This window comes from Dicentrarchus labrax, unplaced genomic scaffold (assembly GCF_905237075.1).
Source record: "Dicentrarchus labrax unplaced genomic scaffold, dlabrax2021, whole genome shotgun sequence".
NCBI classification, from domain to species: Eukaryota; Metazoa; Chordata; class Actinopteri; family Moronidae; genus Dicentrarchus; species Dicentrarchus labrax.
This window is the reverse complement of record NW_026136706.1, coordinates 12,620,875-12,648,340: the sequence shown is the minus strand read 5'-3', so window position 1 is coordinate 12,648,340 and position 27,466 is coordinate 12,620,875. Positions and strand designations below refer to the sequence as shown.

Genomic DNA, 27,466 nt, shown 5'->3' with positions numbered 1-27,466 from the left:
TAGTAATCAAGCAGCTGCAGGATGTGTAAAACAAAAGGCACATGGTCCCTTTTATACGTCCTATGAAAAAAAAAAAATACCTCAGGAGTATGACAGTTATGCTTTCGTCTCCACGGGGATCTAACCTGGCTGCAGCCTCAGGAATAATAGGCCCCTTTGTAACCTAATCGATTGCCGAGCGGAGAGGCAGACTGGGTCCACACTCTGTGATCGGTTTCTCTGTGTCAGACCAACTTCCCAGAATAGCAACTCGGCTGCTCTGCTCTGCTCTGGAGATGGAGGAGGAAGTCAGTGGTGGATTTAACAACTGTTGCTTTCGCTGCTGCTGCTGCCGCCGCTGCGGAACCAAACTGCCTTTCAGCCCGCGCTGCATGGCGCGTGTCGGACTAGAATGAAGCCGTTTCCAAGCCGAGACATTCAGCCGGGATCAATGTGCAAGTTCATGGCATTATATAAACTCCTACGTGTTTAAGGTAATTAAAAAAAAAAGAGAGAGAGAGCGCGACAGAAACACACGTGCATGAATCGGTTTCCTGTATTAACTGACCATTCTGTCGCTGCTTTGATGTACAGCCATTCAATATCATTCGACTGTCAGTAGGCTACAGACGCTTTCAGAGCTGCTGGAGGCGCATGTCTGCGGCAAAGGCAGACAAGGAGCGTCTGTCTGATGAATGGAAAGCCAGACGGGCTCTGCTGTAGACTGCGGTGATCGGATAACCTGTTGAATTGCAGCTGTCAGTCAGCTCTAAGCCATGCGGGCAAACGCAACCAGCAAAAAAACAAACAAAAAAAAACAAAACAAAAAAATCACTAAACACGAGAAACACAGCGCTTTGCCACAATAACAACAAAACTGGCTTCCCGGTTTTTCAGCTGATGGTTATTTCTAGAGATGCACTGTTGCCTGCCAGGTAAATGCATCCTGTCCTCACTGCCTAACCTGTCTGTACATCTGCAAAATAGAGTTTTCCCATCTTGTTGCTGCTGACATGAATGTTTAATTCGGCCACCTAAAGTCCCCTCGTAGACATACTAGGAAGTAGTGTGAAAGGCGGCGTATACATTGAGAAAAAAGGGGAAATAATTATTTTTTTTTTTTTTGAAATTTCTGACGAGACAATTTGTTTGTTTTGTTGTCATAGTATTGGCTGTGCTGTCATTTGGAGGGATGGTGGCCATGTAGCAGCTCACCCATCGTTTAATTTGCCACCACATTATTCCCATTGGCCGCAGTAGCAGCTAAAACGCGTGAGGCTGTGCCGGTTCGACCTGAGGCACATTTCCATAGTAGCTTTTCAGCATTGCCAACCCACGGATTTCCAGTCTCTTGGTTGTTGAAAATAGCTTGGCTGCTCCCTGCCGTTATGGCTAATTCCTTAGGAACCGGTGGATCCAGTTTGATCCATCCCTCTCTTTCTTTCCTTTACCAACTTGTTGAGTCCCCCCCTGTCTTCCTACCGAAAAAGTGCACCGTGTACGGCTCAGCTACTAGCTCTGTGACTTCTGGTGAAATGTCGCAAGTTCGAATCAAGTGCGCGTAGGCTCGATGGGACGGTGTCGGGGTCGTTTCTAAAGTGGAAAACTCGACGGGACACGCGCAGAAGAGGCTTTGACACAGCAACAGACACCTGTAGGACACTGTAAACGCACTCCTCCTAAACTTTTCTAAAGCGTTTCTGAACTCGCTCATATGTTTTTCACCTTTCTTTCACTGGGATGTTATTGAAACATGCTGGGAAAAGTTTTCTCTTTCATACATTTGTGAGAGATCCCCGGACGAAATAGGTAATTTTGACTTTTGTTTCTTTAAAGGGAGGTGGAGACAACTTATCACCCCCTCCCTCCGTGCTTGACTGAAATTACCAACACGTTTTGCACAGGGGAGACGCTTGAAGGTAATTATATGAATCCAGTTTTTATATATTTATTACTTTCTTGTTTTGCTTTCACGTTTCACTTTTGATTTTAGCCACCAGAATCTAAAATAAATGGCTCTCTAACTGTCTGACTGTAGAGTGCGTAAAGCTACAGAGGGAGGCTAAATTAAGAACTCATACCATTAAGAAAAAAAAATGCAGCTGGCTCTGAGTCAGACTACCATTATCTTTGTTATACACTACCTCAAACTACTATTAGGAAACAGTTAAATACAGAGAAACTACAGCATTATGTGGGACATTCTGCATTGGGTTTGTAGATTTGACACAATCAAAAGAAAAGTTTCTGCAATGACACTTAAGTTATTTTCTTTTTCTTTTAATGACATGAAAAAAAAGTATCATGTTCTTTAAGGAAGACAGCAGTTACACACATTTGTTGTGTGCTCTGACTATTTAAATAAATACTAATAATCCCTTATACACTTCTCTCTGATGCAGTACTATTCCAAATTATGATAATCATAACACACTTCCTCTGTGTGTTGACTTTAACAAATCTTCTACACAACGATAACAATGGGTCAAGGGATGAAGATGGAGCCAAACATCAGTACGCAAAATCATAAAAATTAGAATCAATTAACAAGTAACTTACAACTTATTTAAAGAAGGCTGTAGACGCCTTGTGTTATGGACATGCCCATAAATGTTTAGATGTATGAAGTTTAGGTGTGTTGAAACCTCTGCAGAGTTGAATGCCTCGTGCTTGGTCAGTCTAGTACCAGTTTTGCACGAAAAGCAAAGTTGTAACCGGACTTTAGTGATTTAATTTCCCCCTTTTTCTAGATTTTGAAGTAATACAGTTATTACTCTGTTACTGTAGAGAACAGTTACATTTATATCTTTTCTTTTGCCTGTTTTTATTGGAAAACTTTGGCTTAGATAATAAATTGCATCATTTCTGTCTCAATAAGAGTTGGGTCTCGTATATACAAACCATACTTGTGCAAGTTCACGGAAGTAAAAATGCACAAACTTGAGAGACCATGCCAGCTATAATTTAACTTCTATTTAGACAAGAACATTTTTTTTATAGAGAACATGAAACTAAAACACGGCTGTTCACACATTTTAAATAGCTCATGGGGTTGCTTAAATATATCGGACTACTTCTGTAATAGCAAAACTGCACAGACCAGAGTCGCTATTGTGATGCACCTCTGTAAACTGGAAACTATGCCCCTAAAGCTGCTAAACAACCTTTGGGTATTAATATGATTTTTTAAAAATTGGTTGTTTACAGGTCCATGGTGTTTGTATGAATATGCGATCAAGGTTTATTCTAAAGGTGCATATCATTGTTGCATGCTATTTGTCATGACAGCTTAGGCTGCACAGCTTTTGAAATACACACATTTGGTTAAGCAAACTAAGAATAAACTTAAGAAATATATGCATTATGCAAAAAAAACTTTGTGTTACAGGAATATTAAAGTCACAGTAATATTTCTTTTTATTCCCTGAAGCACTCCCAAAGCACTTGAAATGGAGGCTCCCGATGGCTACTGTGCTAGTAAGTCCTTATATCGCTTGCACACTACATTCAATGCACACTAACACTCACTGACCCATACTTTACACCCAAGGACAGAGTTCAAGGCCGTATATCGAGAGTTTGTGTCTGTCTTTGGTTGTACCGATGATGATGATAATGATAACAATGATTGTGTCTGTTTGTTATTATGTAGTTGTGACTTTAGCATTAGTAACTTATTTTGACTTTCATTTCTCCTCCAACTTTTTGATACAATGCTAATACAAAAAATTTTGCAAGCACACTATAAACATTTCAAGGGATTTTCCCCTAATGCAGCCTTTTTCCTGTTCACCCCTTAAAGGTAGAGAAAACGATGCATTAGTGACATCCTGTTGAATGCAGCAGATACTGGATATGCACTTTGTGGTGCTCCATTGCCCTTTGCTGGTTTCCTTTGGGCAGGTCTCTTGAATATCTTCCCTGCCCGCCTTGTATTTCACTTTGATGTACAGATCAGAAAACAGGTACCATGTTGTTTATGACATCAGTGGAGATTTTAGGTCTCCATTGGGGGTTTGTGCTTGTAGGAACACTTGGCAGGCGGGGTAGGGTTCGTGACGGAATAAGAAATGGAGACTCATGTCCGTCTGTGGGTCGTTTCTGAAATGATTTTGCAATGAAGTTTTGGAACAAATAATGGTCTGTTCCGTTTGCATGAATCTGCGGAGAACATGCATGTTTGTGGAATGCAACAGTTTGCATCCACATTACTCCCATGTATTTTACTGTATACTTAATACATTGGCAAGGGACTGCTGACGATGAGAGAACATTTTGGTCAAATATCGTATGTATTGTTATCATCATCAAAATCTTGCACATACACCACCACACAACATATTCTTCTACTCACCATACAAGACACAAATATCCTCTTATGTACACACAGTAGTAGTCTCTCTTTCATGAAGCTCCCATAATCATATTGTACTCACCCATGACAGTATATGTTTAAAAAACAATAGTATATGGTATGGTATATTCCTTACATTATATATCACATATTCTCTATATGTGATAGAGAATTTAAAAGTTTGTTCAAACTGAACTGGAAGGAAATTTTAGAGGTGCATAAAGACACAGTTAAGATGTGAGTGGGGTCCAATTCTACCTTGGTAGGACAAATGGTGGCAACATGTGTGTAAGCTGAAATCATTTCAAACTTAGTTAAAATGTTGTGCTTATTCAAGGCTTTATGAGCAGTGTTGCTAGGTTTTTTATTTGAACAGGCGAGTAGAATATGCTTTGCATGGCTTGTGATAATTTGTACCATTTGGTCGATTTCCCCTGACAACAAGTTATAGTCCAGCAAATCGGTTCCTTTCTTGTCAAGTTATTATGACACATGAGTTCAACTGGCTCAATGTACATGACGTGAAACTGATTACCAACAAAACCAAATAATTTCAGTTCATTACAACTATGTTGAAACATCTCTCTGATTCATATTATCATTCGATTACAAAGTTGTAGCTCTGCCACGGGAGTTGTTTAAGCTTGCATGGTGGCTTTTTATCTTGAATGTAACATTGTCCAAAAGACTTTGAGATTATTTTACATACCTGTGACTAAGGTTTCTAGTTTATGTAACTATACATAAAACAAATATAAATATATAACATAAATATGATGTAATAATGATAATAACAACAAACTCACTCTTTCACTCATATTCAGCCATCAATATATATCAGGGAGTAGTCAATAATGTGCTTCATGTTACTTTATCTTCCTGTCTAGATGCAGGTGTTCTATGTTTGCAACCTTGCTATGTATATACATATGTACATACATATCTCCTCTCTTAAATATACAGAAACAAAAATAGCAGTTGGTTCTGGAGGACATTAACAGAATGAACTGGAGATCCTAGCACGCTTAGAGACCAGGCAGAAGCCGAGGCTGTGCTGCCACACATACAGCCACACCAAGCACACTACACACATGCTCGATAAGTAAGTTTCTAGCTAGCTTACAGCTTATGTCTGGGGAGTTGTTACATGGGCTATTTGGGATAAATAAAACTGCAAAAACAAATCCAGCGGTCAAACTCGCACCAGTGAAGCAGGGTAGGAATTGGGCGTCCCGCACATAGGGCGGAAAATATTTGAATAAGAAGAGTTGTGTGCACTTTCTTAATTCATCTATAGATAGTATTTTTGTCTATTATGTAAGAAAGGATGATGATATCTGTGACTCAGAATAGTAGTATGAGACATAAACCCTGACGGTGTATATAATTGAATGTGATTGACAATATTAGTGGTTTCAATTCCTGATAGGCTTACAGCGTTCTATAGAACATACACGTAAAGAAGAAAGGAAGCAAACATTTCTGACACACCAGAGCAAGCTTGTTATTGCACTGACAAAACATGGTGTCTTTAAATGCACTGTGGCTAGATGTGAATGCTCCTTGCATTGCAGTGCCACTGGGTAGGTACAAGCTTTGTTTTCAAAAAGGTTCGATAATCATGATTTAAGAATTTAAGCTTCCTTCCTGTGTAATCAACCAACCTCCCTTTTCACATAAACACTCCTCTCACACTATTATTCTTAACCACATTCGCTGTCATTGTCACAGTCGGTCTTTCTCCCATCGGTTATCATACTTACTTTTTCACACACAGCACGTTGCTTTCACATACACCATCAAAATGTATCACATATGCAATCATTCTCTTTATCCCTCTCTCTCACATGCTCTTTAGTCTCTTTCACATACAGTCATTCTGTCTCACATGCTCATCGTCTCATAGATACATCATGATAGTAACTTACACACGCTTCTCTTTAATGTGTAATTTCTTACTTTTTCAGACATTAAACATTTTCAAGCTCACTCACATACACCCCTCTGTTTTAATCAAAATAGTTGTTTCTCATTCCCATGCCTGTATTGGTGGCCAACAAAGTATCAAACATCTACTGTGTAATTACAAACTTATCTTGACTCTACATGAAAAAAAAGAATAAAAATAGATGTTGGAGTTACAACAGTAATTTGCACAGGTTGCACGTTGCACATAGTTGCTCCATGTGGTTGGTCCTCCCAGGTTTCTCAAACTTTAAATTCAAATCTGCCTTATTTGTATGACCATAATTAAGTACAGTTTTGCCAAAGCAGGTTGCACACGGTTTACAATGCAAGAATAAGAAAAAGTAACAGCAAATGGTTTACATTGAATTACTACACTACATACACTATACAAGATATATTATACAGTACAACAACATTAGTATACAATATAGTATTCTATAACGGGAACATATACAAGTGTGATGTAGAAATAAATAATTTAACATCAAACAAATTCAGTAAGGTATATTACAATAGTGAATGTTAACATTTAATAATTGTGGGTGCCCCAGTAACTCACTATGTAGAATGTGTACCAAGTATAAGTATCAAGTCCTTACCACACTGGCCTGAGACCTTTGCTGCACGTCATCCCCTCTCTCCCCTGCATATCCTGTCTGTCTTTACTGTTATTGTCAAAAAATAAAAATAAATTAAAAATAACTGTCCTGACATTCAGAAGTGTAAGCTTGTCTGGCAGATATTAAGCTATCTGCCAGACAATCCCTAAGTAAGTAAACCTAGTTTTTCTAACTGACATAACAAGGTATACTTTACGCTCTTGAATCCTGATGGTCCCATTTAGAGCTTTTAAGTTGATAACCTTAAACAATATTTGATATGCTTAAAGGTTTAACTGGGGTATTCCAACTTCTCTTTATCACCTTCCGGTTGTTAGTCACACATGCTCAACTACTACCTTGCTAAAAGCTGAGGAGAAACGCTGGGTCCAGTATTATTTTAAATAATCAGAATTATACCCTGTAAATTGCCTCATTTACAGTACTCACTTTCTCAGCTTATTTAAGAAATTCTATTTCCTTATGTTATCAATTATTCATTCTCTGCAGAGGTCGACTGTAACAGGTTTCTCTGGGTCAGCCCAACACACACCTATATAGATTACTGCAAATGGAACGCACCAGTGCACTCTATGGGTTTGGTTTGGTTTGGTTTGGTTTGGTTTGGTTAACACCTGTGCTATTGCAATACTCCTAGACTGAGTTGTATACTGTATATCACTACTAGTAGTAAAATACAATGTCTTACAGTTTTTATAAGTCTGTAAATGACTGCTGTCATTTGTCTATCTGTATATTTTTGTTTTCTGGGACAGTGCTGTGTGTCTATGTGATATGAGTCTTAGGAAGGGTTCAGGGTTTGACAGGAAAAACCAGCTCCCAGCTACAGCTACAGTGTGTATCCAGAAAGCCAGCAAGGAGGGCCTCGTCACTCCGGTAAAGAATCTTATTCAGTTCCTCAAAAAGTTAGACATTGGTGCCGTCTGTTAAGATGCAGACATTTTGGTTATCTTATTCGTGTCTGCCGTCATGAGTGGGCAGATAGTGTATGACCTTGATTTATTTTTGGTTTATTGTCATTGCATACTGTTCCTGAACCTAAATACCATTTATAATTACTCTCTTATAAACAAGTTGTAAGACCAGAAATTGCAATGACCCTTGTTACATTCCTCAGAGGATGACTGTACTTCAGAAGCTACGCATTCGTTTGGCGTCACTGACGAAGTCAGCATTTATTACACCTACTAGTTCCGTGTGTACACATTTGTTCCTTTCCATTTGTCAGCACGTTAAATTATCCCAATTTGATGTATTACTCAAAATACCTTTCCCCTGGCAAGTCTCAACTGTTTGATATCCTGATCTTACTGTTCATACAGGATTGACTCAGCAAATGCGGAGCACCAACGCAAAACCTTCAGTTTAGTCCATGCTTGTGTGTGTGGTTTAGTACATTTTAAACTCTGCTCAAGTTCATAATGTATCGGCCATTGTTTCCCTAGTTAAAAGTTTGAGGTCCCTATTCCAACAGGTGTGTGTGTGGGGAAATGTAAACTACCTCTGTGGTTGTATTTGACAGTTGGACATAATATAACTTTGACTTCTTCCTTTGATTGTCCATAATTGCTTAAAAACCAGGGACCTCATGCATACAAGACTTTCATGTATGCAGTATACATTTCATACTGAAAGATGGCATATGCATAAAACTTGAAAAGTACCTATGCAAAGAAATTTCCACATGGATAAAACCAGGCATACGTCAGGTCCTGTGCACCTTTCCTCTATACGTCCCTGTCAACATGAAATTGACAACACATGAACAAGCCCCTTATGCTGCCTTGCCTGCAACAGAGAATAAGAACGGTCGTCACGTGAAGAAAGGGTTGCTGCATTAGAAGCCTTCGTCTCTGGCATCCTGCCCATATGTGTAGGCAACTCAGACATGTATGTTACTCTTAGCTGTACAGCTGTTGCACTCAGCTTTGGTGGGCCCGGGTCGGGTTCATCCATCCAAAGCTCCTGTGGCAGAGGCACGCCATATCTGGGAGTGAGAGCATTTGTCCACCTGGCACGGCGTTTTCTTCCTGGTGAGATGGATCTGCACGCCTCACCTCCCGCGTGTTATGGATGTCGGTGCACCTCAGCTACTGTACAATCTCAGACATACATTAACATCTCCATGTCCCGTGAACACAGAAAAATGCCATTTTCCCTGCTGATCTTGATGTTAGTGCAGTGGGTGAGGCACGTTATTTGTGGGAAATTAGCTGGGGAGTGATATAGAGGGTGTCTGTACCTATTTCCTACGTGGATTTTTTTTTTAGTCATTAACTTTTAGGACAATTTATTGCTGTTGGGAAAAATAGTATTTTCTTCCTGTTTGGGTTTTTGTCTTTCTGATGTTAAACATCATCTACAGAAATGATCACGCTATCAGTGGAAATAATTATTAAGTAATTATTAATATATCACAGTAACTTTAGTGGAAACTTTAGTTAGAAACATCTGGCAAGTTTCCGTTCTTTGAAGTTTGAAGTTACCGAGCCAGACAAGAGTTTTCACCATGGCACGCACATTCTCACGTCATATTACATTTTTTACATCCCACCATGTGAGTGAAAACCACTGTATGCACTGTTTATACATGAGGGCCCAGGACACTTGACCTTTGATGACAAACGTCTGTATTTGAAATAATTCTTCATTAATTAAAAAAGACACCATATTAACAGCATTATTTATAAATCATGAATAAAATCAGCACACGTTTGATAGCTTTTGAATAAAAGTCTCCATGCTTTCATTCTGACAATAACACTGAGTTAAAATCTGTAATGGATGGTTCTTATTTTAGAATTCAAACCCAGACAGCCCAAAACTATTAGTTTATGCTCGACACAACCTAGCCATAGTGCTGCTAGGCAGCTGTCAGTGTCTGCTACAGTCATGGAAAATCCTTCATGACAAATCTGGGCCACTCCTGTCTCCAGGACAGCATTGCCAAGGGATAGCCAGCGTCGGTCACCTGAGATTTCCTCCAACCCCAACCTGTGCAACCTGAGCCCAGGCCCAGGGATTGTGTCATGGACAACGTCTGCCAGTATGCCCCACTCAGTTGGGCCCGCCACTACAATAGAACAATACCACAGAAGAGGTTGTCAAACTAAGAGGAGCTGTCACAGCAAGAGGAGATCTGACACAGATTTCCTTTTCATGTATGAGGAATCATTGCAGACATATTCAGCACTGACAAATTGTAACAAGGCCTTCCTTGTAGCGGTTTCAGATGTACCACATAGCACGTTCCTTTGATTTTTACTGAACGTTCCTCAGCTACAGCTATTGCTACATCAACTTTAACAGCATTAGGCAGTGTGGCGTTACAATAGATACTTTCCATTTTTTCGCAGTTGTCAGTATGCTTGAGGAAAACCTTTAATTGTGCTGGTGGTGAATGATGGCTCACTGTGGTTCCTCAGGGATTTGACACCTGGGTCAGCAGGGGTGTTTGCCTGTTGCCACTGTATTGTTCTAGTGACCCTGACAGGGCCGGAGTGTAAGGGGATAAGGGATTGGTTTGCTCTCCCTCTGAGTGGACACAGGGCTATCCATAGCCTGGGTTCTGTACAGACTGCTGAGAGGTTGCAATCTGATCCGTATTGGACATTAGGATCCCATAGGTGCATAAAGACAGTTTAGTTGCCGTCTGCATTCAGTATGGTGACCTCCATATTTACCGTTCAGGGTTAGGCCTAAAAGGAGATCTGAGAGGATGAAATGAATTATTTTTAATCTTAGAAGGAATGACCTTACCCAAGGCTACTCTCTTCATTTGTATTAAAGTGAATATACAAGAAATGTTAAGAATTTTCTTGCTTGACCACATTTTATTTTTCTCTTCATCCAGCAACATCTTCTTCTTTTGAAACGGATGCATGAGCCCTAATCATTGCATAGTATACACATCAAAAACAGAAAAACTTGACTTTTTTTACATAACCGCATTGTATTTTATTTGTTATACAACTACTGTATTGTACAGCACAATGACGATTGCTGTCTTTCTGTTTGTCTCCCAGGTAACGGCCAATGCTCTCCCGGTGAGGAGAACTCGAGAATGTTGGCGGATATGTCAACACCTAATGGACAGACAGTTCCTCAGGGTCCTAATTCCAGTGGTGAGTGCTCAATCAAGAGATACACTTTTCTACAGTATGCCAAGAACAACTACAGTGTACAAACACACACACAGTTTCTCCTTTAAACCAATATGTTGTTCAGATCAGTTCATTCTGAACAAAGTATTTTGCTTCATCTTAATGAAAATCAGCACTTTCTGCAATTAGAGCCTTTGCGGTAGAAGGTAGGTGGAGGATGTTTGGATTCTTTGCACCAGCAAATTAACAAGGCAAATGTTAGGAGATCAGAAAACAGATGCTCCTGATGGTTAGGCTGGTGCCTTGCATGGTAACTTGCCACCACGTGTGAGTAAATAAGGGGCAACTGCAAATCCCTTTGCATTAAATCACTTTAGAAATTCAGTCTAGTCACTGTTTTAAATAAATAATTTAAGAATTCCACAATCAATTAATATGCAAATTTTGTCCTCCAAGTTTTCCTGCTTGACACAAGATGTCTTCACTGTAAAGTCCATTTTCAGTGTGTGTGCACTGGTGGCTTCTAGTTCCATATTGGACCAGGATAAACGTCAAAATATGTGTGATGTCACAGATAATGCTCGAAGACCCACCTCTTAAAATCAGATCTTCTATTAGCACGTCATTAATTTCACGAAAACATCCTTCTAGTGTCAAACTCTGCGAAGACATCATTATGCACAGTGAAGCTGAAACATACAACTGTAGGAACAAGAAGAATAACATATTTCTGGAGTGGAGGGGGACAGAATAAGATATCTAAGGATGAACACTTGTTAAAGTGAGTAGCAGTAGTTACCACAATAAGAGCTTTTGTATAAAAATGCCATATTGCAACTTGTACCATATCACACTTGTTGTGCTATATTACACTTAGCCAGAAGTGTTGCTTGGTTCCTTTCAGTCTTATTGACCTGATGCCTCAGATTAGCTCTTGCGATGTCACAGTGAAGCAGCAAAGTAAGAAAAGGGGAAACTAAGTGAGACAAGGCAGCTAAGTGAGAAAAGGGAAGCTTGTTTCCCACAAGTTTAGAGATACAGGGAGGCGTGCTGGGCGATGGTTTTCACAGGGAGATACTCTTCACCGAAAAGAGCTGTTGTCATTCTGGAAGTTGCCTAACATTTGCTATTTGAGGTTTTGTTACAAAAGAAGGGCTGCATCACATCACCCGTTGAAAATAAGCATCAAGTTTCAGTGCCAAATTCTTAAACACAAACTGTACAGTAGAGAGCAGAATTGAACCCTTTGCATAAGGTGACAGTTTGGATATTTAGAGTGACAGAATGTCCTCTTTATAATGATGTGTTGCTTTCAGGCAACCGATCTCAGTCCGTTGTGATCTTTCCGCCTGATTTTCAATCCATTATGGGAAACTTGCAGGCTCTACCGCACTGCTGATTTTCATTGCTGCTTTTGTCGTTGCAACCGTGTATCAAAAGTGTATCCTCATCGGACCACTCTGTGCATTCCACTCTGCCACACTAGAGAGACAGATGTAAAGATGCAAGGAGCTGAATAGCAAGGACATTCAGGTCTGCTCCGTGTTGCCAGGATACAGCTGTCGAAGATAAGGCTCAATCGCAACGTGGGTATTGGGATAAGGGTTTCTTCTGTACAAACTGTGGCATTGGAAACATACAGTATCAGTTTAAAGAATGCAGTTGCTTTGTGAAGATTTCTCCCATATTATAAATGTTGCCTGAATTTCAAAATTTTTTTGTACTAGCCTCTGAGAATTAAGTGGTTGCAGTTCCAAAGCCTGAAGGGACAAGTTGATGGATGCAGTCAGATGGGAGGCTTTAGTAAAACAACCACATATGCTCACACTGTGATTACTGCCCCAGTAAATCCCAAAACAGGATCATCAGGATCAGTAAGTTTCGCTTGAATAGTGTCCAGACGTTTCCATACTATGTCTAAAACTCCCTGTATCCATTTTAACCCATTAACAAGACTTTAAGTGTAAGATTGTCCCATTTACAGGCTCATTACCTAGTATGACCCCTTGGAATCATTTGTCATAGCTGTTGTGAGAAGACAAAGTCAAAGTTTTACCATGACAAGTTTGTCTCAGATGGCTATATAAAAAAAGCCCAATTCAATAGGCTAAACAAGCCAAGCACAAGAAACTGTAAATATCACATAATACATTCTGTCTGATAACAGCATGGCTTTTGTAAAATGGACAGTTTGATTGTTTGACACACACACACACACACACACACACACAATTATACAGTCTTTTGCCCTTGTCATCCAGCCAATCTCCCATTACTTGTCAGGTGTAAGCTACAGGGCCTCTGACACTCCCTTTCTCCACAGGGACAGCCAGGAACCAGACCAGCCTGTTTCTCTGTCTCTCTGTCTCTCTCTGTCTCTCTGTCTCTCCCTCCCTCTCCCTCTCTCTTGTCAATGTGTCCATCCTAATGTTTTCTGCGACTTGAGTTGCTAAGTTACTAGGATTCCCCATCCACATTGCCATTAATTTCATTTTTTTTAATTATATATTTTTTCGCACATCTATTCCACTTAAGTCAACCTAAGTCCATTGCAGATCAACCCATTATAACTCCAGCCAACACAGTTCATCTAATGCCTTCACAGTTTCACTCTGTTCTACACAGGCCACGCACTTTAATCTCTTCATGCTTGACCAAGTCTTGAATCTCAAGGCCACCCTAGACATAGTTGCTGTAGAGAGCGTTTTCATGGTACAATTATGTTTAGGGCACTCCCATAAAACCTGCATTATCTGAATGTGACAAAGTAAGAAGTGCATCTCAGGATTGCTGTTGTTTTTGTTTTGCAGAACTGACAATTAAGCAAGAGGAAGAAACAGCGGAGGAGGCTGACAACAGAAGCCCAGCACTTGAAGAAATAGGCCAAACAGGGGAGGAAGAAGTAGCATTGGAGGAATCCATGACTGGCTGCCCAAACAATGTACAGGATGGTTTATCTGGACCAAATTTGACAGCTGATGCAGGAAGTCGACAACCAAACGGTACCTTTTAGTGTATTTTCAAATGCCTTTAAAAGCCTGTAATGCTTTAAAGAAGCTGTCTGGTATAATTGTCACACTTGTTTGTGGAACATCTTTTTCTCATTATTAATTAAAAAAATAAATTATCTAATGAAATCAGGGCGGTGTGTACATTCCCATTCTTTAGAGTGAGTCAGAAATCATTTGTGTTCCTCGACAGTGGGTGTGGAGTGCTTTCTGTTTTTTTTTTTTGTGTGTGTTTTGTTCAAAGACAATAGCTTAGACTTGGAATTATTATCAGGGAAAAATATCCTTGGAATCCCCCACAACCTGTTCCAATTGACGCCATGACGGCTCTGGTTGTCACAGCATTAGGATCATATTTCTCTTTTCCAACTGGCTGCAGATGAAAAGATTGTCCATTAGAACAGAAGACAGTAGTTACGAGTCCCTGTAAAATCAGAAATGTACTGAACAGCATCATTCCACATTATAGTCCACCCACGCACGCTCCCATCCATTAATCTGGAAAATACTGCATTTTCTGTGGAAGTAAACGCAGGCCTTTTTCAGTGAGAATTGTGGTTTAGTTCTTAATTACCACTAATGCACACATGGGGGGGAAGATGCGAGTTCAATTATATCTAGTTTGAGTTTGAGTCCATTCAGTTAGATTCAGTTCAGTTCAGTTTAGTTAGAGTAATAGCAGTTTCATTTAATTTAAAACTGTAAAAGTGAAGTGAATTTAGATTATTATTATTATTGTTTTTATTTTTATTTAGATCCATACAGTGCAGTTCACTTTATTTTACTTTAGTCCAATTCATTTCTGAATGCTGGCATACATAACTACTGTACCTGAGATGATACAAGAATGTTTCCATTTCCAAACTGTTATATTATTCATTATTGTAATTAGAGATTAGGTTGAATAGTAGTTTTGTTTCTTGACTGTCATGAGTAGTCATCTGCGAGAGGTAGTTCAAGGAGTCATGTCGTGTGAAAAAATTTGATAGATTTGATTTTATTCTAAAATATAAAGCAGCTACGAGTGCTTAGAAGCTCCTACAAAGTCACCTGACAGTTATGAAACAAAGAGTAAATGAGTTCAGTTGGGGACAAAAAAAAATGTCTGCAAGGTTCTTGATACTTTCTAAAAACATCTTCCACAATGAGTGTGGTATTGACTTCCTGTGCCTGCCTCTATCAGGTGATCGGCCGTTCCAGTGCAACCAGTGTGGTGTCTCGTTCACCCAGAAGGGAAACCTTCTGCGACACATCAAGCTGCACACTGGTGAAAAACCCTTCAAATGTCCCTTCTGCAGCTACGCCTGCCGGCGGCGCGATGCCCTCACCGGTCATTTGCGCACTCATGCTGGTAAGACTCCTCCTCACCCTCTTCTCTTCCCTTTTTACTCATCCACCCCTGTTACCCAGAAGAGAGTTCATTTCTTTCATCAGAAGTACTTTAGAGATCTGGAAAAAAATCAACCCCTAATGCTTTAATGCTGCTCTTGACTATATGTATTTTAAGAGGTGTTTGAGACAGACGCTGCTAATTTTTTTCCTATTATACTTGTGATACATCTCCGCACTCTCTTCCACTGCTGTGTTTAATCACCTTAGTCTATAATATGTAAAAATGTTTGTATACATATATATCAGAAGGATTAAACCATGCCGGTCTTTGTTATAAGTGTAATTCTGAAGGGTTTATACCTCTTAAATGTTCTCCTGAGATCTTTTTTTCTTATGAAGCTTTATCTTTAATGTAAGTGCTATCAGAAAATACAGTAGCTACAGTAGCCACACATGCTGGTTGGTGAAATTCTTGTCTCCTATTGTTGTTGGATAGACATAATGGTGTTTTTTTTATGTGAGTGTTATAGACAGCCCTGTGAGTGCTTTGTGGTTAGGTACCAAGGACATGCTGTTCCTTAGTTGCTTGAATCGCTGAGGAGGAAACTATGTCTGTTGAGAATCACATGGGGAGTGCTGGCTTTGTCTCTCAACTGTAACCCACTTTCCTATCAGAGAGGATGTGCTCGCCCCTCTTTTGCGGCTTTGAAATCAAGGTCAGACAATACCGTCATTTCTGCCTGTGATGCCCCCACTGGGGTTACTCATACACAGTTATCTTTTTAGGTAGAGGTAACGTGTGTGTTTGGGTGTGCGTCTGTGTGTATTTGTAAAAATTTTGTGCGTTTGCATGTCTGTCATCTCTGTCTTCGCAGATGCATTTTTAACTTTCTTATCTATTTCTCCACATCTGTCTTCCACCATCAGCCATGACCCTTTTCCTTCTTTCACTTCCTTTATTGTTCAGTTGAATTTGTTTGTCACACCCCCCAACCCTTTTCCCCTGTAAAATCATGACTAGTACGTTACACCTGCCTACCTCTGGTTATTCAGCGCGAAATGTGAGGAATTGGATGTTGCCAAGTTCTGCTGTCATGAGGTTTTTTTTTACATACAGAGACTTCTGGGTGCTGCAGACCTGGTAGCTTAGGCCTGGTGCCCGGCCAGGAAGAACAGGTGTAGCCAAAATAGGGAAATACGACATTGAAAGGGAGGTCAGGCAAGGAAAAATACAAGACAAGAGTGAGAAATAGTGAGGCACAGTTTGGTGGAAGGATAATGCAGGAAAGGCAATGCTAGATAGGTAAAGGATTTTACATTTTGTCAGACAGAAGATTTAAATTCAAGCAAGTTCCTGTTTATTAGCCAAATGCAATCAGTCAAGTGAGTCTGAGTGCACAGTGTGGATCATTTACATGAATAAGAATAGCGGCTGAAAGGTGGATTTTTCAGGTCCATCCAACATCTGCACAAGGTTGTGTATGGTTATATGTGTGGGTGGTTATATAAATATGAAATAGTAATGAAGCCTGTGTGTGTGTGTGTGTGTGTGTGTGTGTGTGTGTGTGTGTGTGTGTGTGTGTGTGTGTGTGTGTGTGTGTGTGTGTGTGTGTGAGAGAGTGAGAGAGAGAGTGTGTCAATGTGAGCCACTAAGAACGAGGCAGCTTGATTGAGTACTGCTTACTCCACTGTTTTACTTTCAGGCTGGAAAGCAGAAAATAAAAACTTATTTCCATGATGACGTTTCATTTAGAAGTTACTCTTTTACTACCCAGAATGAATATTACTGCAATGACCCTGCAGGCACACCTACCCACCACACTTAATAATACTGAAACCTTTTGTTATTAGCCTCCGCTTTTTGTATCTGTTCATACTCAGAAAAAAATGATAATGAACCCTAGTTTCGAGTTCTGCCAATACAATGTCATTCATAGACCACAAGAGTACTGAATGACAGATAAAGTAAAAAAGCTGTTATCATTCCACAACAAGTGGAGTTTTATTTCACTCACACAAATCATAGAAGCAGTCTAGGGAAGAAAAAGTAACATTTACAGATAAAGAAATATTCAGTTCTGAGTAACTTGCCTTCTTGTTGAACATATTTAGTGCTTTAAAAAAAGAAAAGCAACATCCTTTTCTGTGGGAGAAAGAGTGCTTATGTTCACGTGTGAACCATCACCTACCTCTAATGTGTGTGTATGTGCGTTATAACCAAACACGTTTCAGACTGAAACGTGCTTGGTTTCTCTGTTCTCACAGTGACAAGAGCACATCTTCTAGTAATAGCTGTCATCATTATGCCAGTGAATGGCTTACTACATTGCATTGCTAATGATGGTGTCTGGGTCACATCGCTGCGCTGGTGTGGCCTCCAGTTCACTCACTGAGTCCCTTTATGAGTCATTACGTTAGTTTTGAGAATACTCTGTCACAGGACACAGACCTATTTCCTCAGCAGTGTCTGCCTGCGTAGGACTTTCACTTTATATTATAATCTTTTACACATTTTAATTTAACTTTAACCTCAATATGGAGAACAGCTCACTTAGTTCCATTGTACAAAGGTGGTGACACATGTGACCTTAATAACTGTTGGCATATATCTACTGTAGGCTGTCCTGTATTTCTAAAATTCTTGAATTACTGGTCAGCTCACAACTAAATTCCTTCCTGGTGGATACAAATTTAATTTTGACACATTGTCACTTTGATTAGGTGATGTTGTTGAATGGATGGAAGGATAGATGGGCTGATAGCTTGACTGAGACAGATGTAAAGGATATGTCTTCATCTTTCCACTCGTCTTGGTAGGAAGGAATTAAATAAAATAGAAATGGCACTATGAATCACACACCACCTCCATAGCAGTTTAACACTGGAGTTTGTTTCCTACCGCCACCATGGGATGCATGATCAACTCCGTTATTCACTCACAGCAGTGGGAGTTTGCTGTATGTTTCAGAGACCAAAGCGTTTTGAAAGGCAGAGCCCACAGCTTGTGTTTCTGTCTGGCAGCAGTTGTATGGAATCCTCACACTAGTAGTGGAACACCCATGATCTCAGAGGCTGGTTTGTTTGTACTACTCACTGTTCACAGTATTTACTATTACGCGCTGCCTTAACATTGCAGCAGGTTGTATTATCTCATAGGAGGCTACCCACTCTCTCTGTCTGCAGAGCAGTGAATGAAGTTAATATTCTCTCCCTCAAATGTCTTCACTTTTAGTTGGCAAACCACACAAGTGTAACTACTGTGGTCGGAGCTACAAACAGCGAACTTCTCTAGAGGAACACAAAGAACGCTGCCACAGTTACCTGCAGGGTATCGGCTTGGATCCGACCAGCAACACTGGCCCTTACACAGGTAAATAGTTTTACTAAAACTGAAACCATGAAAAAGAAGGTGGCGTTATGTGTAACGGAAACAGTAATACAGCACACTGAAATTCAGTAGAAAAGTTGGATCTCACAGGAGAAAAATCTGATTAACTTTTTGTTTTCACATGTCACATTTACTTTTTAGTGTGCAGGAGTCTCTCTATTCAAAACCCAAGTGTATTCTTTCCCTTTCTAACCGCCTTCCCTTCTCAACCTTTCAAGGTGAGGTTCCTGCAGAGCCGAGGCCAATGGCAGAGGCCAACACCATGGCTACGTTTGATCGGCCGCCCGTTATTGAGAGGCTGCACAACAACGTGGGCAAAAGAAAGAGCACCACGCCCCAGAAATTTGTGGGTGGGTATTTCAAACATAGCCAGGCAGTCAACAACTTGCTCTACTGTAGTCAGCGTGGAGTGTCTGTGTACAGTATAATTTAATCTGATTACAACTTCTCCATTTGATATCTGTAAGTCTGAAGTTGAGGTGGTGGTTGAAAATGATTGGCTCTGTTGTGTTGTGTGCTGTTAGACTACCATGCAAATTGCATTATGATGATTATGGTTTTTACCTCAACTTGAGTCCAACTCATGCAACATGAACAAATGTAAATTTGTGTTATCCGTGGGAAATAATTGCATTACTTGTTCAAGCAGACACTAATTTGGACTTAACAGTTGCTCTGCGGAGTCTTAGAATACATTAGTTAAATTGTTATCATGTAACACACTTTGCTACTGATATGAATTTTTTGCTAATATAATGGAAATAAGTTATTAACATAATTAATTGTTTTGTGCTTGCTTAGTGTGCGTTTTCACTTTGTTTTCAGTGTTGCATCATACAATATTATATACTATCACACAATGGCCCTGCCCTTCTTGTAAGCACAGATTTTTTTTTCTGAATTTGGTTTTATTTGCCACACTATTAGAAAAAGAGTTTGAGCAAACGAGAGCAAGCGGTTGCCTGTGAGGCAAGGAAATGTTTTTCACTCTGTGGTTAGGTACACCTGTAAATTTGCCATTGCTCTTATCGAGAGAAAACAGCTCACCGCATCCCTGTTCTGGAGGGGTTAAACAGTGCAGTAGATGGATGGGGCTTTCCACCCCATTAGACACGTTCACACAGAACATCAAGTACAAAATATGAAAAACAAGTCTTGAAATATCAGCAAGATATAAGTTTGACGGGCTAGAAAGGAACATTTGTGAAGTCAAGCCATGCTCATATTTGTGCATATTGTTTTTCTCTCTCGTTCGTAACTAAAAGCCCTCTTGCTATTGCATCTATTTTTATTATTTCAATATTGCAGTCATCTTGCTAAATCAATTAATGTCACAGTCATAGTGCTACTATGTTTCATGCAGGTGAAAAGATGTTACGCTACAACTATCCTGACATAGGCTATGAGATGGGCCTTAAGTATGAGAAGCAGGCTGAACTGATGCCGGCCCACATGATGGACCAGGCCATCAGCAATGCCATCACATACCTGGGATCGGACACCCTTCGGCCCATGCTCCACCATCCAGGTCCCCCTCTCTCCATGGCCGAGGTGGTGCCCATGGTCAACCCCCTCTACCACCATGTCCTGCCAATGGGCCAACGAACAGAGCGTCCAGGAAATGGGGACACGCTGCCACCTCAGCCTCATGACTTCCCCAACCATCCCACCACAAATGGCCCCACTGCTTTAACCAGGCATGGCAAGCCACCCCAGAAAGGTCATGAGGAATCTCCCACCAACAGTGGAGTTGACTCGGCTGACTCAGCTCGCAGCAGCCCTCAAGAAAGGCAGGGCTACCATGGGAGCAACCCCCCTCCCGGCCTCAGGTCTCGAGCCAGTCCAGCAGTGGTCTACTCAGGTGAACGGGTAACAGAAGCTTCGCCCAGAAGTGGGGCAGGAATGGGGACTGGGATAATGCGAGTGACCACAGAGAGGCCTGTGACCCAGGAAGGGGTGCGTGTGTTCGGACGAGAGGGCCAGGAGTTGCGGGCCTTCCAATGTGAGCACTGTCGGGTGCTCTTTCTGGACCATGTCATGTACACCATCCACATGGGTTGCCACGGATACAGAGATCCACTGGAGTGCAACATTTGTGGTCACCGCAGCAAAGACCGCTATGAGTTCTCCTCTCACATAGTCCGTGGTGAACACACCTTCCATTAGGAGGATGGGTAGGAATTAAGGGAAGAAGAAGAAGGGAAAAGGAGCAATAGTCTGATATCCGTCCTTATCCCCAGACCTTTGAGACTGCACAGTTGAATGGCACTGTAGACAAGTGTAGCACAATCATAGCATAGACTCCTTTTTAAGCTACTTATTGTGAACAGTTGAACAATCATATGAAGGTATGGGCCAAAGACACATTTTCTACATAATTAAGATTAATGTAGAGGAAGGAAGGTAAGTGTTTTTTTGTTTTTTTTTTCTCTCAAAATGTTCATGAATTGTGTAAAAGAGCAGCTGTCAGACGACTTTGACTAGTTTTTCATTTTAGTCTCCTTTTGCGCTTGTCCTGTCATCATGCTTTTGTTCCAGAAAAATGTATTCACTCTTGAATACAGTGTTGAAATATTAGAACATGTTTCTGTCTCGTGGGCTCAATGCACTGGATCAAATAAAAAAAAAAGTAAAAAAAAAAAAGTCACGATTAACACTGGTCATCAGTGGAAAAGACTTCAGGTCACCTTTAATTAAATTAAAAAAAATACATACTGCTATTTATGGATTCTTTCATGGGCATAGGTCATCTGGCTGTGTGTTCTAGCTGCAAGCAACTTGGTGTCCATTTGAGCTTGATTGACAGTAGTAATTTGAACAGTTGTGCTATCATCTTCATGATTTTGTCCTTTAGTATTGCCTTGTATAACTGCATATTTTTTAATTACTTGGCAAACATAGATAATTACCAAGATTATAGTCATTCAAAATAAACTATTAGAAATCGCATTAGACTTTCCCATTGCAATAATCGATAGCCTACAACAACAAATACATATATATATATATATATATATATATATATATATATAAGTTATGGGAACTTGGAACCTTTGAATGTAATCTAGAAAGAGAAGTGGTAATACAAGTTGCAAATTAATGTGTGAGTAAACACAAATAAAAGCTAGATCCACAGATCTATACCACAGTTTGTACAGAAATTATGTTAATCATAAATGCATCATATCCACAAGTATATACTAACAAATAAATGTTACATTTATACATTGCATTTAAAATAGTTCTTCTTTATATTAAAGGTCCAGTGTGTGACATTAAGGAGGATCTATAGTCAGAAATTGAATATAATATACGTAGCTATGTTTATAGTAGTGTATAATCACCTGAATATAGGAATTGTTGTGTTTTTGTTCCCTTAGAATGAACCGTTTTTATGTACAGACACCGCGGGTCGCCTTCCATGGAGTAGAGGGTGAGGCGAGGGAGGTGCAATTTGCAAGTACGCCGCTAGATACCACTAAATCCTACACACTGGACTTTTAATACTTAATTCGTGAAGTGGGTCAAGTTGAAATGGCTACATAGCTGGCTGATAAAAACACTGACTGAAAACACTGACTCATACACCGTATTTTAGAACATTTATAAGGAAAAGCAATTTCACATTTTTAGTTTTAGTTTTACACCACAAATGAAACCCATCCACATGCAGATTTTATCATTTGTAAATCAATTAAAAGAAGAAGAAAAAAAATCTAATTATAAAATAAAATGATAAAATAACATGCTCTTCTGATATACATTCAAAAATCTTTTTTGTTTCTATCTCATGAAACTGCATTGCTGCTTTTATTGGGACTCTGCAGTAATCAGCCCTTTATTCAGTTTGCCTTAGAACTACTGATCATGAAGCAAAATCACAATAAAAGGAAAGCAAGGAAGTACACAAAGTGTAACTTAATGGTTCCTTTCAGCCCTATGAACTTAGTTCGTGGCAATCTTTTTATTCTATGCTGCCAAGGTAATGCATTAGCCACACAAATAACTGGCCATTCATTTGTTGCCCTGGTTTCTCATATAGAAAAATGATTAGGTCCTGCTGGCTCATAGGTTGTGTTGCTTGCAGTTTGAGCACATAGATTCCTAAACTTTGTTATAGTTTGTTTGAAAATAGCAGACGTACACATTGCCAACATAACATGGCATAGGTTGGTAACTGTTTTTTTTTTGTTGGTAACATTCACCTACCTGGCTGGAGTATGATGCTTTATTGCAATCAATACCAAAGGGTTAAAGGAGCCTAAGTATGTGGTAATGCTCTTCTTTTATGTACCTCACTTTATTCTATAGGCCCAACTTTTTTTTTGATCAAATCCACTTTGTGATTTAGGCTGGATGGCTGTTTGTGTATATAGTATAAGTTGTGTGCTTTTCTCCAGTGCTTTTGGTATGGGGTCAGGTGGGGTCTGCATTATAGGTGCTGTTTTCTAGCTTAGCTACATGTCTGGTTTCAATGCCATCTTTCATCCTGTTTGAATGTCATGGCAAATACAGGGAAACGTGCAAAAAGCTCTTTCTGAGGTACTTTGTCCTTGACATCTTTAAATGTTACGTAGTGCAGACACCAATTTACTGCATTATGGGAATAGAGGGGATTCTTAATGTTTATGGTGGGCATTTGTCATGTTTATTTCATACTGTAGTATTATCAACCCTGTCTTTTTTGAATCAGCCTCCTCATTCTCTGATCCTCACCAACACCATCTCAAGCACACACACTAATGTCTTTCACACTCCCTCTCTCTCTGAATCTTGCCCGTTGCATTCCCATGTCAGCACATTCATCTATGACCTTGTAAAGAGGGGATGGAGAATGAGACAGCTTGAGCAAGGGGAAAAGTGACAGGAGTGTGGTTACCACATAGTACTACTCTGAAGGCACTTCACCACAGCATTCCAAGTCAGCTCTGTAAACCTCTAACATTACAAGTTCATGTATGCAAAATGTAAATGGCGTGAAGGAGATAGCCACTTTCCAAATCTCTTGTCCATCACCTACTGTACATTGAAGAATAACAGACTTTGATCAATGAGGTTAGTTGCAGCTCTTTCAAAGTGACTGTCTTTCCCTCTGAAAGGACTCAGATAAGACTGTGCTTTGTGCAGTTGGCCATGCACTTTATGTCCATGCCCTCACTATAGGGAGCATTGTTTTTTTTTTCTTGTTTTATTGAAGTGTAGATAGAGTGGAAAACAATCATTGACATAGGTATTTTCGCTGAAAGAACAATCTTGGAGATACACATTGGAAAAGTAAGACTTGATACAGGTTTTGCTATCCTGTCTGAACATGTTCGTTTTATTGTAATAGTACTTACAAGAAGTTTGGCATTACTAGTCTTCACACAGTCAACAGTTGATTATTCTCTAAGGTTAAACTCAGTGATTTACTCTTCTATGTTCGGTGTCTACTTGTGATCAAAAGGCAGCTTTTTCTCTGTTTACACGTTGCTTCTCTTATGCGCCACTGGTGCCCAACTAGCATAAAAACTTACTGTCTGTAAAGTATTGGTACTGGAAATTGTTTACACCTCGCAGCTGTGATATTGACTCTCTACATTCCTCTATTATATTATTCCTGTATATACTCATTTACTGAAGCCTTATCTGTTAAGACAGGAGTCCTTCTAAAACAACATATCTTTTTAATGATCTTATGATTAAATATAAGTTAATCCCACCCTGATTTTTATTTCTTAATTTCCTCTAGAATGAATACAAATAGTATAGATAGGCCAGAGCTACATTAAATTAAACTGGGCATAATATATGGCAGGATTTTCAAATTAATTGTTATTTCCTTAGTTTTCATTTGTTCTCCAGTTTACAGACATATTTTTATCTTGTTCTCATAGTAATGTTATAATAAGGACAGCCTTACTTGTACACAAATTCTTCAAATGAAGCAGCCATATGAACAAAAAAATAAGAAAAAATGGTCTTCTGTCAGCCCTCCTTGTGAGTGAGGAGTTTACTTGAAAAGCAAAATCATTGCTATTGATTCAGATTTCGGGAATGTTTTTTGTAAATTTTGAAAATGCGTGTGCTAAATGTCTATTTTTCTGCTGAAATGTTAATGCAACTAGTTTTGTGAACTTTTGTGTGTTTTTTAAGTTTAAAAATGTTTACAAAAATGTAAAAGACTGGGTTCAGGTGAATTGTATTTTTTAAGAAATAATATATGAAAGGTGTATATTTTGGCACTGAATATTGAAATTATCCTGAAATTTGTGCCGATTGATCATCTCTGACATTGATAACAACTTTCTGATGTGAGGGCTCTCAGGTATTTGCATAGGTTGTGTATTTTTGCGTCCTAAAATATGTGATTTATTTATCAAAAAAGTAATTTCTCATGACTTTAATCAGTCCAACACTGAATGTGGTAAAGGAAGTTGGAGGATTGTTCAGCCCTGTTTTTGACATCAGTGACATTACATGAAGACACACTGCTGTGAAGAATACAATGTATATTTTTAAGGCATGGGTTTCTCTCTATTAAAGAAATGATTTTGTCTCCTTGGCTGTTTTGTGAACTTTGAAACAGGAAGTCAGACATATTGTTATATACTTTTCTTCAAAACATGCAAACTGTATCTTACATGCAATTAAAAGATTTTATTGTGAGAACAAAATACATTGCTTGAGTCTTGTGAAAAACATGCAAGGTCATGAAACTGAAAAAGGTTTGAACATGTCTGGAGAAGTCACTTCTCTGCCACTGTTTAGATTTGAACTCTTGTTACTTTGACCATGAACACAAAGGGGAAATCCAGTCATAGTAGAATTTAAATTATGTTATTCCAGTGGTTTTGCACAGTAAAGTCAAAATCGACAGACACAGACGAGGATCAGGAATGAATGAGATCATCTTGCTGAAATAGTGACAGAAATTTGGTCCTAGTGTGTTTTATTTGAATGAACGAATTATTTTATTGAAATATTTTAGAAAATGTGTTCTTATTAGCCCAGCCCCTGTCATCTTATATTCAACTTTATAGTGTAATTTACTAGACCACAGTCTGTCTTTTTGCTGTTCAGCTTAAAGGCAGACTTGTTCAAATTCACCAGCTGCTTTGTACAATATCATAAAAAACATACAATGTGTGAAGTCTATTTTAGGCCAACATTTCCATTTAAACCTTAATGGGTCAATTTCCTGGACATGAATTGTGGAAAGATGATTAGAGTGAAACCATTAAGCCCTGATTTTGAAGCACTAGAGTCACGCAGACAGTTTTGCTGATAGAGCAAGCTGGTGTTCATTTTATTTAAGGTAGGATAACAATCAGTCATGTGTCCTACTGCTGACAGAACGGAGCCATTCAATTAGATTTCACTTTCTAAACACTTATTCATTTATTTATATATTTAGCCTAATGAATCACAGATATTATGTGCTTAGAGAAAAGATTTTTTCATTATAAGCACTTTATGCAAACAATGACTAATATGTAATTTATTGTCTGAAAATTAAAATAAATTAATAAAACAAAATGTCAGAAATTGGCGGCTTTAGTTGTAGTACAAGTGAGTCCTTGCTTTTGGTGAAACTCCTTGTTCCATTGGTAAAATCTCTCTCTACAACAGGAATTATTTTTTAAAAAGTCGAGTGCATCCAGACCGTCTACACCATACTGTACAGCCTAAGTGCTTTGCTGTAGTTTGCAATGTAATGACTGGTGTTTGTTCCTTTCCAGTCTTTGTCTATGAACAGGTGGGCGCTGGAGCCTGTTGAAGCCTCTAAATGTCAGAGCAGCCTTCTTCACCCCCTTACTTCTTTAATCTGTGTAAAGCACACACACTCACACACATTCACAGAGCAAACATAAAAAATCAAAGCTGCCTGAAGGCGGTAGCAAAACTGAGAAGTGTAAAGCCTGAACAGACCCCAAACTGTATCTTTTCATCTTCAAATTCTTCTATTTACCTGCCTGTCAGTTGATTGTTTGTTCCCATCTAGAACATATCTCTGTTTGACTCATACTTTAAACACGGGAGTGATACACCTGCCCTCACTTTGCGGTACTCCCCTGGCAGAAAGCCAGTCATTCCACGTATTGTGGAAAAAAAAAATTTAGAATTTGAGAACTAAATTAAAAAAAATGATATTGCATTCATTTTGATGTATTATTAACATTTTTTAATATAACTTTTGTCTTGAGTTAAGAAACATGAATGTTTTAATTGATAATGCGCAGGAATTGAGAATTAAACAAAACTAAAAACTAAACTGTTAATAGTCAGTGTTTACTTGGCACGGAGACCAGACATTGTTCTTTGGGGGACAGTCAACTATTAGAGCAATATATTTCCATATTGCTGAGGGCTAAATCACCACGTCATTAAACAATCTCTGTGTCAACTGCAGCTTGTGATTCAGGTGAGGATGTGATGCACTGTAGACGATCTTAAACACCCTCATTAATGAATGGCGAAGGACCGTCTGCTAAAGATTGTTGAAGACATTTTTGCTGCATGAAATAACACTTAATGAAGCACTTAACAGTTCAGAATACACCAAAACTTTTTAAAATATGTTATTGGTTGGTCAGCCAAATCATAAGCGATTCACCATTGAAGTGTGAAGTGAAGGGTGATCCATTATTTGACACAATAATAATTAACTGATTATTTTAAAATGTTAAGGGTCTGGGGTCAGAGGTCTGGAAAAAAAAAACCCTATGTAAAGA

General features: G+C 39.2%; 1 protein-coding gene across 5 annotated transcripts; it reads left to right on the top strand.

Annotated features, from left to right (window-relative positions):
* Window positions 1-210: 210 nt before the first annotated feature.
* Window positions 211-25,408, top strand: ikzf2 (IKAROS family zinc finger 2). 5 transcript variants are annotated; one of them, XM_051403535.1, is made up of 9 exons: window positions 211-473; window positions 1,816-1,898; window positions 3,410-3,456; window positions 10,947-11,045; window positions 13,835-14,026; window positions 15,216-15,383; window positions 18,597-18,734; window positions 18,971-19,102; window positions 20,116-25,408. In XM_051403535.1, the coding sequence occupies exons 3-9, from the start codon at window positions 3,429-3,431 to the stop codon at window positions 20,916-20,918; spliced, it is 1,560 nt and encodes a 519-aa protein (XP_051259495.1). In that variant the 5' UTR covers window positions 211-473; window positions 1,816-1,898; window positions 3,410-3,428; the 3' UTR covers window positions 20,919-25,408. The 5 variants fall into 5 exon arrangements, with proteins under 5 accessions (XP_051259495.1, XP_051259493.1, XP_051259496.1 ...); XM_051403534.1 differs by lacking the exon at window positions 211-473 and adding an exon at window positions 1,130-1,633; XM_051403533.1 differs by lacking the exons at window positions 211-473; window positions 3,410-3,456 and adding an exon at window positions 518-914.
* Window positions 25,409-27,466: the final 2,058 nt, after the last annotated feature.